The 19,430-nt window shown below is 49.5% G+C and overlaps 1 protein-coding gene across 2 annotated transcripts in view; it reads right to left on the bottom strand.

Annotated features, from left to right (window-relative positions):
- Positions 1 to 1,819: 1,819 nt before the first annotated feature.
- The window catches only part of LOC137504083 (alcohol dehydrogenase 1-like), an 86,005-nt gene continuing 68,394 nt past the window's right edge, over positions 1,820 to 19,430 (bottom strand). Inside the window, exon 9 of one of the 2 annotated variants that reach the window (XM_068232057.1) lies at positions 1,820 to 2,677. In XM_068232057.1, the coding sequence (XP_068088158.1) occupies positions 2,653 to 2,677 (25 nt within the window). In that variant the 3' untranslated portion in view covers positions 1,820 to 2,652. Of the gene's footprint in view, positions 2,678 to 18,696; positions 18,748 to 19,430 lie in introns of those variants that run through there. The other variant, XM_068232065.1, reaches the window with a different exon arrangement.

The following is a 19,430-nucleotide window of genomic DNA, read 5'->3' as shown; positions in this document are numbered from 1 at the left end:
AACACCAGTAATATAGCAGTATCACCGGGGGGGTAGGGCACTGAGCAAGTACCATGTCCAGTTTGTTAAGTTGCAGGTGGTAGATATATGTTATAGCAAGAAACATATCTGATATAGTGGACTGTTAGATATGATTCTGCTGCAAAAAAGAAAAGAAAGCCGTGTCTGGGAGGTATGGCTCTGTATAGAGCTGCAGTTCGTGATGAAAAGCATGTTATGGCAAATAAATGCAAAGATGGTTTTTGTTCCAGATTGTAAATCTTCAGATAGTGATGGTGATTCTGTAGATAATATCAGGAGAGTCTGAGTAGTTTTACAGGGTCTTACAGAGATAGTGGGATCCGGTTGCCAGTATGCAATTAGGGAGCTGAGTGACAGCGTGGTGGGACGCAGCATGGCGCCGCATAGTAGGGGGAGAGTATCTCTAAGTAGGTTAGGATAAAAGGTATGTAGGGCGGGGGGACAAAGAGACTAGATCAGATGGCAACAGTACCTTAGGTTATGGAGGAGCTTTGAGCAGAGGCCTGCGGCCGGGATTCGAGCCACTTGTATACATCATCAGGTTCGGTAAAGAAGGCAGTTTTCCCATCCGCGACAACCCTTAGCCTGGCCGGGTATAGCATAGCTTATGGCAGTTGAAGGTCGCGTAGCTTTTTCTTAACGGAGATAAAGCGCGCCCTTTGCTTTTGGACTTCCATAGTGTAATCCGGGTAGAAAGAGATATTGGTGTTGTCAAAGTTGATCTGACCCTTTTCCCTGGCAGCTTTGAGTACTGTGTCCCGGTCTCGATAATTAAGAAGTTTGAATATAAATGTGCGAGGTGCGGCTCCGGGAGCTGGAACTTTAGGGCCAATTCTATGGGCTCTTTCCACCACGAACACTTTTGAAAAGGTCGCTTCTCCAAAGTGCGCCATTAGAAGTTCTTCCGTGAACTTTTCCGGGTCTTTGCCTTCAGCACGTTCCGGGAGGCCCACAATTCTTCTGTTAGACCTGCGGAGCCTGTTTTCTTGGTCTTCTTGGCGGTCGGTTATGGCTTTAATGCCTTTCTGAGCTTGGCCCTGCTCAAGAGATAGGGGTTTTACCGTGTCTTCTAGCGAGCTGATCCGCCTCTCTGACTCCACCACCCGCTCTTTAAGATTCCGGAGATCTTGGCGGAGAAATGTCACATCGATCTTCACTTCAGCCAAGGTGGATGTTATCTGGGTGAGGCTGGTTTGGCATGCTGAAATTGCTTTCATGACTTGCGAGAGAGTCGGCCTGCGTCTTTGTGGGAGTGAGCCAGTCTCGTCGTCAGATGTTGGTTGCGAGGCGGCCTCAGCGCCATCTTGGTCTTCCACCCGCTGCTCCTCTGCCCGGAATTTCTGCAGTTTTGCTATGGCTTCTGATGGTCGTGGAGTAGCCATTACTTCCCTGAAGTATGGGCAGACGTACCCTGCAGCAGAGAAGGTCTGTAGGGCACTATTAATCACCCGGTAGGATGTGTTTAAGGATCCTGTGGACGGGAGCTCTTGAGCAGTGCGTCCTCACGCCATGAGCTTTTGGCCACGCCCCCCCTATATCATACATTTAACTGATATTTTTTATCATAACAACCAACAATTGATACAGGAAAATCATGACGATTAACAAGGGTGCCCAAACTTTTGCATCCCACTGTATATATATATATATATGTGTGTGTGTGTGTGTGTGTGTGTGTGTGTGTGTGTGTGTGTGTGTGTGTGTGTGTGTGTGTGTGTGTGTGTGTGTATATATATATATATATATATATATATATATATATATATATATATCCAGTTCTCTCATGAGGCAAGGTGAAACATTGGCATCAAGCATAGAGATTCGAGGGGCAGCATGTTTGTACTGTGTCTACACTAACAACAGTCAGAGTAGAAGGAGAAGCGAGAGGAGAGTGAGGTGAAGAGGTCATCAATGGGGAAAAGCAGCTTGTTGTGCTGTGTGAGGAGTCTGGGGGAGGACGGGGGAAGCAGGAGAACAGCAGCGTTTCATTTGACTTGCACAGCAGAAGGGAGGAGGTGGCACTGCTGTCCTGACTGGGGAGGAATGGAGTAGCTGAGGATAAGTAATTTGTTTGTCACAGACTCACAGCCGGCCAGTGTGCTATTGTATTCAGCTGCAGCATGTCATGTGAGAACAGTAAATGAAGCAGAGTAAATTCTCAGGTGCTCTGCGATCATTCCAAATCATCGGGGGGGCAGTAAAGATGATGACCTTCTATTTTTTAACTTCTCACTTTGCAATGTATTGATTGATTTATTATTTCTTTTTTTTTCCTTACAATTATCTATCGGCAAAGTTCCTCTTTAAATTGAGAGCCCAGCTGAAGGACAGCCAGTGATGTGAATTAGTCATTAATCTGTTGAAAAAACTTGACTGTGCTTGACTATGTGCTATGGAAATGAATAATGATACCAGAAAAATAATAATCATGTTCAGCATTTAGGCGTGTCTGATATGTTTCCATAGCTTTCTGAAGTGCCGTAATTACAATTTGTGGCATCACACACCTTGCTAATTCCTGTTTTGTATATATTTTTTTTTGCACAGAGAAAAACATAATTAGTGAATTATAAGATCTGTACGTCGGCATGCTTTTCGTAAGAGAGGTTTCTGCTTGCAGTCACTCAAGATTCAGAAGTGGATGACTGTGCGTATGCTGGAAGAGAATATAAAGAAGAGTAAGACATCTTCAATCAAAATATGATAGTTTAAAAAAAAATCTATATAGGTAAAGCTTGTGGACACTTATGCATTGCTTTGCAGACTTCAGCAAAGTGTAGAGTGTGTGATACACATGGGCAATGCATTAGAGATGCAAATCATTTCGAGTTGATGCAGGGTTATGCAAATGTTATGTGCAAATTTATGAAGCTTGAAAATGGACCAATCGAATTTTACCTCCGCAGGATTTGATTGGTTTATTGTTAAGCTGCATAAATTTGCATACACAATTCACATAATACTGCATCAACTCAAAATTATTTGCATGACATTGACCATTCCTACATTGCATTATTGTACATTAGAGGTACATTACTCCTGCTATACCGTTGTACTTAATAAACAAACTAGAGATAGCACACTGCAGTCTGGCTATCTTGCTTGTATTAGTATAAGGGTGCCCATACACTTCTTGATCTGCGTCATCGATATCCAGACGACTCAATCATAATGATCAAATCTGTTAGAGATTGATGCCACAATGTGGCAGTCTAAATGGCAAGCTAAAGGAGGCGCACCAGCAGACATATAAGCCAGCAACATTCACCAAGGGCCTGGGGGGGTACACCAATACCTTGGAGAGACCGGGGGGGGGGGGGGCTGGCTTCCCTGATGAAATCTATTGGAAATATATTTCCACTACACTGGCAGCAATAGATTCCTCTGATTAAGTGCTATCACAGAGGGATCTATCTGATGGTCAAAGCTGCTGACTATCTGCCAGTGTATGGCCACATTAACCATTGTTGTGCTCCAATGCAGGCAAGATTACAACACGCCTGTAGTGTGGCATTTCTCTTGGAAAGGATGGGGGACGAGGGGTTAATGCTCATTTTTGTGACAATCCTCATTTTGTGATCATTTTATCATTTTTTTTATTTCTTCTCTTCTTTCCTTTTTTCTCTGCCATACTAATTATGGCCTTATGTGGACCAGATCATTTTTTGTGTCAACTCCAGCATAAGTCCAATCTTCCAGCAGAATTAACCCATGGATCCTCTAACTGGCTTGTAGGATAATGTGTAGCATGCCAGAGATCTCATTTAGAGGAAATGTTGAGACTTCAGTTCAGCCCAAAGCAAGGTGGCTGGACTAAACACAAGGCAACTGGCAGAAGGTGCCCAGATGGAAGACTCCTGATCACATCAATTTCACGGTCATGTGATATTTTAGAGGCACTTCTTCACTTGGTTATCTATGTTGATAGGTCTATGTTGCTTCTACTTACCCTCTTAGTTTGACCTGCATTCCATCGGTGAAACTGAGCCTGTTGGATCTTCAAGGCGACTGTGGCCCTTGGCAAGCTTCACAAGCACTGTGTACAACTCTACTATAATGAATCACTCTCATAGCGCAAAAAAACCCCCAGTAAAATGTACTCAAAATACCCTCCCACAAACTGTGCGCTGTCATCAAGGCCAGATTTATACTTTACCTGCTCAGGCCAAATTTCTTATTGCACCTCTTTCATGTGCAGAAACCCCCCCCCCCCCCATTCCATGAGCAGCCCCCATTTCCATGAATAACATCAATGATTAGCAGTCTCTCTCTTTCATGCACAGCTCCCTTGAGCAGCAGTTCACCTCTTCCATGTATTGCTCCATATTTGTATACTCCCTATTCCATTTCCTGCCAACCCATGGGCAGCAGCCACTCAAGGCCAAGGCTTTCATGGCCTTTCCAGAAAATCAGCCCTTGCTGTCATACATGCCTGGTGAATTTAAGTGTATTTTTGAATAAATGTTACTGGTTTTAAGCTATATTGTGCCACTATAGTGATTATTTAAATAGAGTTTTAGTGGGTAATCCTGAGAATTGTGGGAAGCATCTGTGAAGCTTGTCACAAGGTTGGGGATACCTTCAAGATCCACACAGGCTCAGTTTGTGTTATATAATGCAGGTCAAACTAAGAGGGTGAGTCCTATCCCTAGGGGGAACCCTGATGGAGGATTGTGGATTAGAGATTGTTTGAACCTCCGAATTTAGGTTTGCGAACCTCGAATGCGAACCTTCGCAAAAGTTTGCGTTCGCGTAAACCGCAATAGACTTCAATGGGCAGGCAAACTTTGAAAAATACTGTTTCTGGCCACAAAACTGATGGAAAAGGTCTTTCAAGGGGTCTAACACCTGGAGGGGGGCATGGCGGAGTGGGATACATGCCCAAAGTCCTGGGGAAAATCACGGAGTTGATGCACAGCAGGGTTTTAAAGGCAGAAATCACATTGCATTGCTAAATTGGAGGCATAAAGTGCTTTAAAACATCTTGCGTGTGTATACATCAATCAGGTAGTGTAATTATTGTACTGCTTCACACTGACAGACCAAGATCACTGTGTAACGCACCGCAAACAGCTGTTTGTGTAGTGACAGCCGTGCTGGACTGGTGCACACCATGGCGGGAGTGCAGGCGATGGTGGTTTTCAAGTCCATATGGTCGGGCTGAAGTAGCTCAATGACAGAACAACAGTGACTGTCCAGCTGATCGAATTTGTTCTGTCCACAATGAAGCAACAACCTTATTATCTTGGGTGTGCCCCCCAACACACTCATATAGCCGGTCATTGTTTCATTGTGATACGCAAGCCCCTTCACTATGGCAAGGTAACAATCACGAACGGGAATCGTTCTGTTGTTTTGTTGTTGCAGCCGCAGTGCAGCCAGAAAAATTAGACAGGCATGTACACGGACCGGAAAAATTATTATTGTTTTTGTTAACCTAACCACCACCTGGAGTCCTGGACCCTGTTGGTGGTGGCTAGAGATGGCCCGAACGGTTCGCCGGCAAACGGTTCCCGGCGAACTTCCGTGGTTCGCTATCGCAGCGAACTGGGAACTTTTCCGGAAGTTCGGTTCGCCCCCATAGTGCACCATTAGGGCCAACTTTGACCCTCTACATCACAGTCAGCAGGCACATTGTAGCCAGTCAGGCTACACTCCCTCCTGGAGCCACTCCCCCCCCCCCCTTATAAAAGGCAGGCCCCGCCGGCCATTATAATCACTTGTGTGCCTGCAGTAAATAGAGAAGGGACAGCTGCTGCAGTGCAGACTCTCTCATAGGGAAAGATTAGTTAGGCTCTTGTAGGCTTGTTAGCTTGCTCCTTGCTGATTCTTATTACTAAAATAGCACCCCACAACAGCTCTTTTGAGAGCTAATCTTGTTCTTGTGATCTATTTTTTTTCTGTGTGTCCCACTGACACTTGTGTTGCATAGACAGCCTTGATAATCCATACTGTGCATGTGCCACTGTCAGGCCCAGCTCATTCAGTGACTACCTGTGTGTGTGACAGGTGCACATTGTAATACCCAGTACTGCATATACCTACCTACCTGTTGTTCCCAGTGCACCCACCTACCTACGTGAGCTGAGCACAAGCAGTGTCACTGTGCCTGTCCACTACCTGTCTGTGTGTGACAGGTGCACATGTAATACCCATCCTTGCATATACCTACTACCTGTTGTTCACTTCAGTGCACCCACCTACCTACGTGAGTGCACGCAGTGTGATATACCACTCCATGCATACCTGTTAACTGCACCTGTGTGACTGACTGCACATTGTATTAGTCAAGTCAGTACATACCCTTTACTTCATCCCCCCCAATATGGACAAAACAAAAGGCAGAGGCAGGCCACCTGGCAGGTCTGTTCGAGGTCGCGCTGTCGTGATTTTGTGCGGCCCGCGACCAACTTACAGTGTTCAGAAGAAGGCACGTGCCATCAACCCCCAAGATTGTCAGGACGTAGTTGACTATTTAACACAGAAAACCTCATCTTTCTCAGCTTCCGCATGGAAGCGTGACATATCTTCCTCCTCCTGCTCTGATTCTGGTACCCCACTTAACACTCAGTCGGCCGCCACCACCAAAGTGCTATCACCCCAGGGCTCAGCGGTGTGGAAATATTTTGTGTATCTGCCTCAGATGAGAGCAATGCCATCTGTACTCTCTGCCACAGAAAATTGAGCCATGGAAAGACCAAGACCCGCGTAGGGACAACTACCTTACGAAGGCACATGATGAAAAAGCACAAACTACTATGGGATGACCACCTGAAGGAAAGCAGCACACAAAAGCAATTCCACACACCGCAGTGAAAGGCGATACCCAAACTGTGCCGTAATGTTGAAAGGCAAGTGATGTCATCTCTGGCACACAGCGTTGGGTCAAGGGATCATCTGACCACGTGGTCTGCAAAGCACGGTCAGGCCTGCCCGAAGACTAAGTCAGTCCCCACACACAGTATCTCTGCCTGCACGCCGTGTGACTGCCTGCCCCAAGACTAAGTCGCTCTCCACACAGCATCTCTGCCTGCAGGCCACTTGACTGCCTTCACCGCCACCACCAGCAGGGTCCAGGACTCCAGGTGGATTCCTGAAATTTTAGGGCCGCTGCTAGCAGCGGCCGCTATACTAATTTTTCTGGTGCGTGAACATGCCTGCCTAATTTTTTCTGTCTGCACTGCGGCTGCAACAACAAAACACAAGGCATGTACATGTGCCAATTCCCCTTCGTAATCATTACCTTGCCGTGGTGAAGGGGCTTGTATATCACAATGAAGCAATGAACGCCGGCTATATGAGTGTCTCGGGGGGGGGGGGCACACCCAAGATAATAAGGTCGTTGCTTCATTGTGGACAGACCAAATTTGATCAGCTGGACAGTCTGTCATTCAGCTACCACAGCCCGGCGACCACATGGGCTTGAAAACCGCCACGTACGCCGTCACTACGCGTACAGCTGTTTGCGGTGCTGTTATGGTGTGGTGTTTTGGTGTACACACTCAGAGTTTTCTGATTATTGGTTATCCGCAGTATCACCAGTAATACAGATATATTTGATTATATGGTGATCTGCGGAATCCCCAATAATACAAATATTTATACGTACTCTGGAAAACACAAGGTACAGATAATATAACTTGTGGAAAACCCACCACATTGACGTTAACTCAGAGGGATGGTGACCTCTGGAAGGAAGAGCAGTAAATGCGATTCTGCGACTAGGATAAGAATGCAGAATCGCGTTCCTCAACAGCAATGATATGCTGAGGAGTTACTGAGTCCCCCGCAAGGAGAACTCAGCAGAGTAAACCCTTTAGTGGACGAACCACTAAAGGGGGCGAAGTCAAACGGAAAACGGTTCGGTATCAGAACTGGCAAGAAAGTACCGAATCAACAGACAGAAATCAAGATCAGAGGTCAAGCCAAGGTCAGTAACGGAAAATCAGATGGGCAGAGGTACAGAATCGAGAAACACAAGAGTAGTCAGAAGCCAAGCCAATAGCCGGTAACGGGACGGGCTGGCGAAGTACAAAATCAGGAGACAGGAGAATAAACAGGTAACAGGCAAAAGGTCATACACAATATACAATGCAATTAGTACTTTAGGCAATCAACAGAATCTGGCTAAGTGTGGATCCCCAGGTCCAGCTGGTTCTAGCACACTTTGGGATCTGACTAGGGTCTGAGTGCTAACACACAAGTATTCGCTGACTGCAGACAACCTGCAACTGACAGAATGCCTGCTTTTATACTGTGCTGGACTCAAACAGCCCGCCCAGCCATTCAACCAATCACAAAATGGCTCAAGGACCTTGCAGCACAGCTCAAGGACCTTGCTGAGATCAGCTGACCAGCTGGTCAGCTGACTCTCCTTCTAAGAGTATAAAAGGCTCTACTGCACACGCGCGCGGCCCCTACGGGGTCCAGACTGTCATCAGAGGTGCCTCGGCGAGCAGCATGCCATGAGGCCTGTGAAGGTGTTCCAGGAGTGCAGCCTCGGCGTGGAGTACGCCAAGAGGTCTGCGACTGAGCGGTGGATCGTGCTGCCGCTGCGGACGTGGACGTTTCTCCGCGTTCCGCATGCGACCATGTGGGCGGTCGCGCTGCTGATGCGGACGCGGACAATTCTCCGCGTTCAGTCTGCTGTTGCCTCATTACAGGTGCGTTACACAGTGAGTTTGGTGTGTAAGTGTGAAGCAGTACTCTAATTACACTGCCTGATTGATGTATACACATGCAAGATGTTTTAAAGCACTTTAGGCCTGAAATTTAGCATTCAATGTGATTTCTGCCCTTAAAACGATGCTTTGCATCAAATCCAGATTTATCCCGGGACTTTTGGCATTTATCCCACTCTTCCATGCAAAAACTCAGATGTTAGACCCCATGAAACATCTTTTCCATCACTGTTGTGGCCAGCATACATTTTTCTAGTTTTCCAAGTTCGCATCCCCATTGAAGTCTATTGCGGTTCGGGGAAGTTCGCGCGAACCAAACTTTTTGCGGAAGTTTGCGAACCAAAAATCGAAAGGTTCAGGCCATCTCTAGTGGTGGCGGAGAAGGCAGTCAAGCGGCCTGCAGGCAGAGATGCTGTGTGGGGACCGACTTAGTCTAGGGGCAGGCAGTCACACAGCGTGCAGGCAGAGATGCTGTGTGTGGGGACTGACTTAGTCTTCGAGCAGGCCTGACCATGCTTTGCAGACCAGGCATCCGTGGTCAGATGACCCTCCTTGACCCAAAGCTGTGTGCCAGAGATGACACCACTTGCCTTTCAACATCACGGTACAGTTTGGATATCGCCTTTTTTGAGAAATAATTGCGGCCTGGTATCTTCCACTGTGGTGAGTGGCTTTGCTTTTGTGTGCTGCTTTTCCTCAGGTGATCATCCCATTGCAGTTTGTGCTTTTTCATCATGTGCCTTCGTAAGGCAGTTGTCCCTACATGGGTCTTGGTCTTTCCACGGCTTAATTTTTGGTGGCAGAGAGTACAGATGGCATCGCTCTCATCTGAGGCAGACACATCAAAAAATGTCCACACCGCTGAACCCTGGGATGATGGCACTTTGGTGATGGCTGCCGACTGAGTGTTAAGTGGGGTGCCAGAATCAGAGCAGGAGGAGGAAGATATGTCATGGTTCCATGCAGAAGCTGTGGAAGATGAGGTGTTCTGTGTTAAATAGTCAACTACGTCCTGACAATATTGGGAGTTGATGGCACTTGCCTTCTGACCACTGTACTTTGGTCCCGGGCCACACAAAATCAGGTCTGCACGACCTCGAACAGACCTGCTGGGTGGCCTGCTTCTGGCTCTGCCTCAGGCTGTTGTTTTGTGCATATTGGGGGGGATGAAGTGAAAGGTATGCACTGACTTGACTAATGCAATGTTCAGTCACACAGATGCAGTGAAAGGTACTGACTGCTGGTATAATACAATGTGCAGTCACACAGATACAGTGAAAGGTATACACTGACTGCTGGTATAATACAATGTGCAGTCACACAGGTGCAATGAAAGGTATGCACTGACTGCTGGTATATAAAACAGCGTGCTGTCATACAGATGCAGTGAAAGCTATGCCGCGACTGCTGGTATAACAATGTGCAGTCACATAGGTGCAGTGAAAAGGTATGCATTGACTGCTGGTATAACAACGTGCAGTCACACAGATGCAGTGAAAGGTATACAGTGACTGGTAATATAATACAATGTGCGGCAGTCACACAGCTGCATTGAAAAAGTAGTCACTGAAAGTGCTGGGCATGGCACAGTATAGCAATTAGCAAGAAACAGCTGCGACAGACAGGGCTGTATATGCAGTGTCAGCGGGCCACACACAAAAAAAAAAACACATCACAAGAACATTAGCTCTCAAAAAAGCTGTTTTGGGGTGCTTTTCAGCAATAAATATCAGCAAGAAGCAAGCTAACAGACCTCCTAACTATCGCTTTCCCTATCTCTCCAATGTCTTTCCCTTCTCTCACTGATATCAGCAGCAGACAGAGTGAGAAAATGGCAGACGCTGCTGCCTTTTATAAGGGGTGGGGGGTTCCAGGAGGGAGTGCAGCCTGATTGGCTGCCACGTGTCTGCTAACGGTGATGTAGAGGGTCAAAGTTGAGCCCAATGATGTAGTATAGGGGGCCAGTCGAACTCGCATAAAGTTCGCGTTTTGACGTGAACGCGAACTCGCGTTGCTCACGCGAACAAGTTTGTGTTCGAACCATTCGGGCCATCTCTAGTGTGGATCAGCACTAGCCTAATTGCCTTGCTTGCATGTTGATGGTGTTTTTTTGGACATTATGGATTTTTTACTGTATAAAATGTGTTGTACTGTAAGTTCTTTGGCAATACAAGTGTTCTCTATGTACCTACCATGACGGTTTCCACCTTGTTACCTCTACAATTTACTTGTGTTAGGATGTATTCTATCTATCTATCTATCTATCTATCTATCTATCTATCTATCTATCTATCTATCTATCGTGTTTTACATTTTATCTTCAGGCTTATTCATTCGGTATGCTGGAAAGTTTAAAAGTCATGTAAGGTAGTTGGAGGTGTAATCCTGTTTCAGCCAGAATATCTTTCCAGTGATTCATTTGTGGTGCAGAATAACAAGCTTGGTTGATTTGGCACAAGATGACTAGTGTAATTAGGGCGCATGATTAGGTATTAAGCTCTAGAGTGAAGAGAGGCTGCATTCAAATAGCTTCACAGAGATGTGTTGATGAAGATTTCCCAGATCCAGCAGCTGCTGTAAAACAATACTCCCTGGATTATGCCCTTGGTGCCAATGGATTTCTGCAAGGCGAAGGTTTCATCCAACAAGTCCTAACATCTACATGACATGATTTTGTTATAGCTCCCAGGCAGACATTGACAGATTTTTAACAATGGAAGCATAATCCAAAAGCCATACAAAGCTTAGCTTACATAATTACCGAGTGTTTAAAATTTGATTATGCAACCAAGTTATCATTTCCCAAAGCAAATTCTAACAAGTTTTAAAAGGGGCGTGATACACGCTTATTTGTTCATGTTATATAACTAAGGTAACATCATGCTAATGAAAGAGAAAAAAGACTTTAAAGGGAACATCCAAGCTGGAGAAAAAAAATAACATCCACTTACCTGGGGCTTCCTCCAGCCCCTGGCTGGCGTCCTGTGCCCTTGCCGCAGCTCAAGTGGCTTCTGGTGTCCTGCGCTGCAGAAGCCGACCTTGCCAGGTCGGCTTCCGGTGCGCTCCACGATGCGGATCACGTGGTCCGGCTGGCGTCATCAGTTCTGTACTGGGCAGGCGCAGTAGTTCTGTGCCTGCGCAGTACAGACCTAATGACATCAGCCAGACCACGTGACCCACGCCCTAGAGCGAACTGGAGGCCGACCAGTAAGCCGACCTGGCAAGGTCGGCTTCTGCAGCGCAGGACACCAGGTGCCACTTGAGCTGCAGCGAGGGCACAGGACGGCAGCCAGGGGCTGGAGGAAGCCCCAGGTAGGTGGATGTTGTTGTTTTTTCCAGCTTAGATCTTCCCTTTAAAGCTTTTTTCCAGAATTTCCCTTCACATACACACCTAGCCTACCTATGCATATTGCCCCAACCTCCAAAAACCTCCATACTATAGGGATCTTCAACATTGAGCCAGAAACCAGGTGTGACAATAGCCCAGTGACTGTGGGATCTGCTCTTCCTACCTCTCCCCAGCCACATAGAGAGTAGCGCAGAAAATGGTGTAATATTTACCTGTTCTAGCACTGCAGGTTTCCTTCATGATTCACAGCTGCAAACCCTCTTCTGCGATCTGCTGGCTCCTGGACACACGTATGAGAATTAAAGCCACCTGGAAGTTTGGGCTAGCAGTTACAGCCATAGTAAAATATCGTTATTAAATACCAATATTTTACTATAAAAATATAAAATATGAAATACCAATGTTTTACTATGGCCACATAAATGGGACACAGCCTATTGCTGCGCATAAGTAGAGTTGTCAGGTTCCCGGGCACCATTAATTCAGGAGTGTCCCATGCAGTCACAGTGCCCCAGTATAGTATGAGGATGTTCCACGCCGTCACATGGAGAGTGTCACATTAGGCAGCCCCAGTGTCGCTGTAGATAGAAGGACGGGTGTCTCTCCCCAGCAGCAGCACACAGGCTGATGACAGTCGTCCCGACTTTCCGCATGCGCCCCTTTTTAATGCTCCGCACTGAGATCAGCTGGATCCGTTCCTGTGTACTGATCTGCAAATCCGGCCCCACTTCCCGCAGCCATTCCCAGTCATTCCAGCAGGTATGTCACCGTGCCTGTGCTGGGGGGCTCAGGAGGGGATCCATCTGAAAATGGCGCCTGCAAATAATGGCGCGCGGTGTTGTCGCTAATCCGTTTGCCGGTTATCGCTATTTAATGTTAAAGCCTTATTGTTATTTAGCGTTAAAGCCTTATTGTTATTTAGCGTTAACACACAGAACCCTCTCTGTACCTATCCCTAAACCCTAACCCCCCTGGTGGTGCCTAACCCTAAAGACTCCCCTGGTGGTGCCTAATTCTAACCACCCCCCCTTCCCCGGTGGTGCCTAACCCTAAGACCCCCCTGGTGGTGCCTAACCCTAACCACCCCCCCCCCCCACCGGTGGTGCCTAACCCTAACACACCCCCTGGTGGTGCCTAACCCTAAGACCCACCCGGTGGTGCCTAACCCTAAGACCCCCCTGGTGGTGCCTAACCCTAAGACCCCCCTGGTGGTGCCTAACCCTAACCACCCCCCTGGTGGTGCCTAACCCTAACCACCCCCCTGGTGGTGCCTAACCCTAACCACCCCCCTGGTGGTGCCTAACCCTAACCACCCCCCTGATGGTGCCTAACTCTAAGACCCCCCTGGTGGTGCCTAATCCTAACCACCCCCCTGGTGGTGCCTAACCCTAACCACTCCCCTGGTGGTGCTTAACCCTAACCACCCCCCTGGTGGTGCCTAACCCTAAGACCCCCCCAGTGGTGCCTAACCCTAAGACCCCCCTGGTGGTGCCTAACCCTAAGACCCCCCCCCCCAGTGGTGCCTAACCCTAAGATCCCCCCCTCCCCCCAGTGGTGCCTAACCCTAACCACCCCCAGTGGTGCCTAACCCTAACCTTGACAGTGTTACATTAAAGCCTTTCACCATTTTGCAGTTAAATAACGTCTACAGTTCGGCTTATGTAGGGCGCTATTGATAAATAATGTTACTGTGCACAATAACGTCTGCTGTTTGGCAAATGAACGGCACTATTGATAAATAACGTTAGTGTGTGCCACTATTGATAAATAACGTTAGTGTGTGCCGTTTTTCTTCTTTTTTCCCTGTGCGCCATTATTATGCAGTACTAACGATAAATAGCGATAAGCGTATCTTTTTAATGCGGCGCCATTTTTATGCATAAGCGCTGTGCGCCATTATTCACTGATCCGTCAGGAGGAGCTGTGTGGGGATGTGTGGGGATGTGTGGGGATAGAGGAGGGAAGACGAGGGAAGAAGTGTGTATTATGTCCCATAATACACACTTCTTCCCTCGTCTTCCCTCCTCTATCCCCACACAGCTCCTCCTGAGCCCCCCAGCACAGGCACGGTGACATATCTGCTGGAATGACTGGAAATGGCTGCGGGAAGTGGGGCAGGATTTGCAGATCAGTACACAGGAACTGATCCAGCTGATCTCAGTGCGGAGCATTAAAAAAGGGTGCATGCGGCAAGTGGAGCAGAATAGCGGCATTTGGGCGCCCACAATGCTTGATATATAGCAGGCACTGTATGAGTGCTCTGATGCCCAAAGACTGCGGCGCTATTTGTACTGGCACATATGGCAGTGCCTATTTAGTCCTTTTTTCCTGCTCCACCTGATCGCATTACAGATGCATGTCAGGTGAACCGGTAGCCAGAGGATGGTAGCAGAGAGTGAGTAACCTGAGAGCTGGGCGAAGCTAGGGCGAGAAGGGGCGTGACAGGGTGGGCTCTGAGCTGGACTGTCCAAGAACAATAGGGTCGCCAGGTGTGAAGGAAAGGTGGAGTGTCCTGGCCAGAGCCAGGACACTATAAGACCAGGGGGCTGGCCAGGCAGCCTTCCTTTTTGGATCGTGTGGATACAGCAAACTTCGCTGGAGCAAAGGCTGGGGTAAGTGCAGACATTTTCTTACTAGGCCCTTAGCCAGAAATCCCTCCCCAACCTTCTCCCAGCATCAGGCCCACAAACAACAGCCTCCCCTCCCGGCTGATACCTGCAGTTCAGCAGAACTGCAGAGTCTAACTAACCTCCCATCTCATACAAACTGCTTCTGGGCACTCCAGGCCTCCCTCCCATCCAGCCTCAGGTAGCCCTTTGAGTGCTAGCCACCCCATCCATCCCATCCCCTCCATCGCAGACCATCCATTCCCATCCATTTCATCCCAGCCACCCCATCCCAGCGATCCCACCACAGTGCCCCGACCCATCCAGCACATACAAATATCCCCCTCCCCAAACAGCTGCACAGTATACCAGCAGGGACAACCATGGATGCCCCTATGCAGCAGCTTTGGGACCGGGTGCGGGCCATGCCAGGGGAGCAGGGGATGCTGTGGCTTCAGGCCCAGCTCACTAACCTGGCTGGGGCTCCGCGCCCGGAGGGCACGAGGAGAAGGAGGCCTCCGGTCCGCTTCAGCCCCGCAGGCTCTCCAGCCAGGAGCAGGAGGCGCTGGGGAGGAAGGTCCCATCACTGCGGAGGTCGGCGCGGGGGGCGGCGGGCCCAGTCCCAAGTAGCAGGTCGGCAGGGGAGAACAGCGGCGGCGGAGTGGGGAGAGGACAATGGGCGGGCGAGGAGCAGCCTGATTGCAGAGGTCAGCCCGGCCGAGGAGATTCACTCACTCGGGCAGCAGCAGGCTGCAGGCCCACGCCCCCTCCCTCTCCCTCTCCCTGGTCCAACCCAAAATGGCCGCCACCCGGGTCTCCGGCAAAATGGCAGCTGCCCGAGCTCTGCGAGCCCACAGCAAAATGGCCGCCGCCGGGACAGGGCACAGCAGAGCCCCTGTCGGCGCGGCTGGCCAGTAATCACCAGCAGTGGTGGGGCCAGCGATGGCCCTGCATCAACCCTCCCAGTCCACGTGGCACTCACCCCATCCCCAGCTAGCCGGCAGGGGTCCACCCCCACACGCAGGCCACACTAACAGGGCCACCGAGGGGGACCCAGCACAGCTCCAGGCCCGCAGGGGTTCAGACAGTTAAAGGGCTCACCACAGAGCCAGAACCCAGAACTGGGGGCCTCAAGCAGGGGGGCCCAAGGGGAGAGAAGGGCGCAGGGCAGCGCAGGGTGGGGGCAACAAGAGCGGGGGGAAGGGAGCAGCTAGCAGGGGGGCCACAAGAAGCCAGGGCAGGGGCCAGGGGGCAGGACAGAGGCCCAGCAGGTGGGAGGGGGCCAGAGGGCGACAGCAACAGCCGGAGCATGCCGTGGAGGTGAGTCAGAGAGCAGAGGAAGGGGGGGAGAGCGAAGGGGAACAGGAAGAGGAGCGGGACCAATACTGGGGCCAGCAGGAGAGTGGATGGGGATATCAGGAAGACGCAGTGGAAACAATGGCGGACCCGGCACTAGGTCGGGCTAGCAACAGCGGCGAAAGACGGCAGCGGCAGGGCGCACGGCAGCAGTATAACTGGGCGGAGGGATTCGCCTCTTTGTTATTGCCTCCGCAGGTCTCACATCACGGCTCCGGGGAGCATGTAGCTCAGGAGCCACATGGAAGGGATGGACCAGCGACACTCCCGGAAGCGGAAAACCATTCAGGTGAGACTAACAGAATGATTGCCAATGAAATGCCCGTTTCTACTACTGCTAAAAATGTTTCTCAGGATGGGGACCAGCGGACTTTGCTGCTGGAAATTCTAAAGGCCATTAGGGCAAATAATACAGCTCAGCAGGTGGGGGCCTGGGGCGGGGGAGAGGAAGCAGGGCCCGCGAAACAGGCGGAGGTGAGCGGCTCGGTCCCAGAGGTTGGGAACGTTCGACCGCCGGTCGCCGCAACCCCAGAGGTGGGAACGACCGAGAAATCTGAACGGACACCCCGTCTGGCCGACTCGGCTAAGAGCAGCACCTACGTCTGTTTTGCGGGTCCTTTGGGTTTCCACGTACCAAAGGAAACAAAACAAAAAATTTGGAAAGGCCAGTACATTGACATATTCACGGTGCTCCCGCTAGATAGTTATAACATAGACAAGTGGGAGAGGGGCAAGGAACACCGCAAGGAAGAGGACGACCAGAGGCGAATGTATAGATTGATACCTAGGATATTTCCTAATTGGTCAAGAGCTTTTCACATCTTCGCCAGCATAGTAGGTGAGAAGACCCCAGAACAGTGTGCAGCAATGTTCTGTTACTTAGACGGCATCAGGGAAGCATATCACAAATATGGAGGGAGGGCCTGGCTGCTATATGATGAGCAGTTCCGGCAAAAGATGGCAGTCAGGCCATCTTTAACGTGGGAACACAGGGACATCATGCTATGGATGTCGCTGAGTAGCCCAGCCAAGCCGGAGTACAGTAGCGAGTACAAGAGGGGCCACAACACCCCCTTTCAAGCGCCGGACGGCGAGGCATCTGCCTCGCCGGCCCAGCAGAAAAAAGGTTTATGCTGGAACTACAACAATGACACCTGCGAGCGGGGAATCACATGCAGATATAAGCACGATTGCGCGGCCTGCGGGGCCAGCGGGCATCCAGGGTAGTGTTGGGCGAACAGTGTTCGCCACTGTTCGGGTTCTGCAGAACATCACCCTGTTCGGGTGATGTTCGAGTTCGGCCGAACACCTGACGGTGCTCGGCCAAACCGTTCGGCCACATGGCCGAACTAAGAGCGCATGGCCGAACGTTCCCCGAACGTTCGGCTAGCGCTGTGATTGGCCGAACGGGTCACGTGGTTCGGACCCGAACGCGCTCTGATTGGCCGAACGGTCACGTGGTTCGGGTAAATAAATACCCGAACCACGTCATATCTCCGCCATTTGTCTGTGGGTTTAGCTTTGGGTAGGCAGGCAGGGTAGTTCGCGCTCCAGCCACGCTAGCCAGGGTCCCCCCCAGTCATTGTGTGTCGCAGCTGGGAACAGTAGTACACCGCTCGCTCAGCCACACTATATATAGCATTGTTTACTGCCACTGTGTACCTCGCTCAGCCACACTATATAGCATTCTGTGTACTGTTCTGTGTCTGCTGGGAACAGTAGTACACCGCTCGTTCAGCCACACTATATAGCATTCTGTGTACTGTTCTGTGTCTGCTGGGAACAGTAGTACACCGCTCGTTCAGCCACACTATATAGCATTCTGTGTACTGTTCTGTGTCTGCTGGGAATAGTGGTACACCGCTCGTTCAGCCACACTATATAGCATTCTGTGTACTGTTCTGTGTCTGCTGGGAACAGTAGTACACCGCTCGTTCAGCCACACTATATAGCATTCTCCACAGAAAATGCAGACCGTCTGACTCAAATTAAAATGAATCAATCCTGGATTGGAAACGACTACGCAACACTCCAGGACCCCAACCAAGTAACATGACCAATGAACATCTGGGATGGTTTAGCGTTTCCGGTCCCTGTTTATTGAACCTCTCATCTGTATTACACTTATGACTGCATGGCGGCAAAAAGCATTGCTATATCCGCACACTTTTTGTCCTCATGCAAGGCCTGTGTTGTTGTGTCTCAAAAAGCTTGGCCTTCTCCTCCTGCGCCTGCTCCTGTTCCATCACGTCTGCTGCTGCTGGGTTAGCATTTCCAGTCCCTGTTTATTAAACCTCTCATCTGTATTACATTTATGACTGCATGGCGGCAAAAAGCATTGCTATATCCGCACGCTTTTTGTCCTCATGCAAGGCCTGGGTTGTTGTGTCTCAAAGCGTGGCCTTCTCCTCCTGCGCCTCCTCCTGTTTCATCACGTGTGCTCTGTGCTGCTGCTGGGTTAGCGTTACCGGTCCCTGTTTATGGAACCTCTTCTCTTTATTACATTTATGACTGCATGGCGGCAAAAAGCATTGCTGCTATATCCGCACGCTTCTTGTCCTCATGCAAGGCCTGGGTTGTTGTGTCTCAAAAAGCGTGGCCTTCTCCTCCTGCGCCTCCTCCTGTTCCATCACGTGTGCTGCTGCTGCTGCTGGGTTAGCGTTACCGGTCCCTGTTTATTGAACCTCTTATCTTTATTACATTTATGACTGCCTGGCGGTAAAAACCATGTTACCTGTGCAAAGAAACATGACATTTTCAGCATTTAAAAGACAATTTTTCCTTTGAAACTTTACAATCAATTTTCTCAAAAACTATAAGCTCTTTTTGCTAAATTTTTTTTTCCTCTTGTACCCACTCCCAAGGTGCACATACCCTGTAAATTTGGGGTATGTAGCATGTAAGGAGGCTTTACAAAGCACAAAATTTCGGGTCCCCATTGACTTCCATTATGTTCGGAGTTCGGGTCGAACACCCGAACATCGCGGCCATGTTCGGCCTGTTCGGCCCGAACCCGAACATCTAGATGTTCGCCCAACACTAATCCAGGGGCTAATTGTTTCAAAAGAAACAAGAACACACAGGGAACCAAGACAGAGCAATGTACTGGGAAAGGGGGTCACGCCAGTTAATGTCGGGGTGATGGCCCCATGGCTAGATAGGTACCCCAATAGGGAGCAGGCCGACCTTCTAGCATATGGCTTTCGGGAGGGGTTTATAATGCCATGCAAATCGGCCTACTCAAACGGCAAACGCAAAAATTAGAAATCCGCTCACCAATTCCCAGAGGTGGTGGCACAGACACTTGACAATGAGCTAGCCATGGAAAGGATGACAGGACCCCCCTTTTCAGCACCCACCCATACCCAACCTACACATCTCACCCCTAGGGGGGGCCTCAGAAAAGAGGCAGGTAAA

Source organism: Hyperolius riggenbachi, chromosome 1 (genome assembly GCF_040937935.1).
Source record: "Hyperolius riggenbachi isolate aHypRig1 chromosome 1, aHypRig1.pri, whole genome shotgun sequence".
Lineage (NCBI taxonomy): Eukaryota > Metazoa > Chordata > Amphibia > Anura > Hyperoliidae > Hyperolius > Hyperolius riggenbachi.
This window is presented reverse-complemented; position numbering and strand designations above follow the sequence as displayed.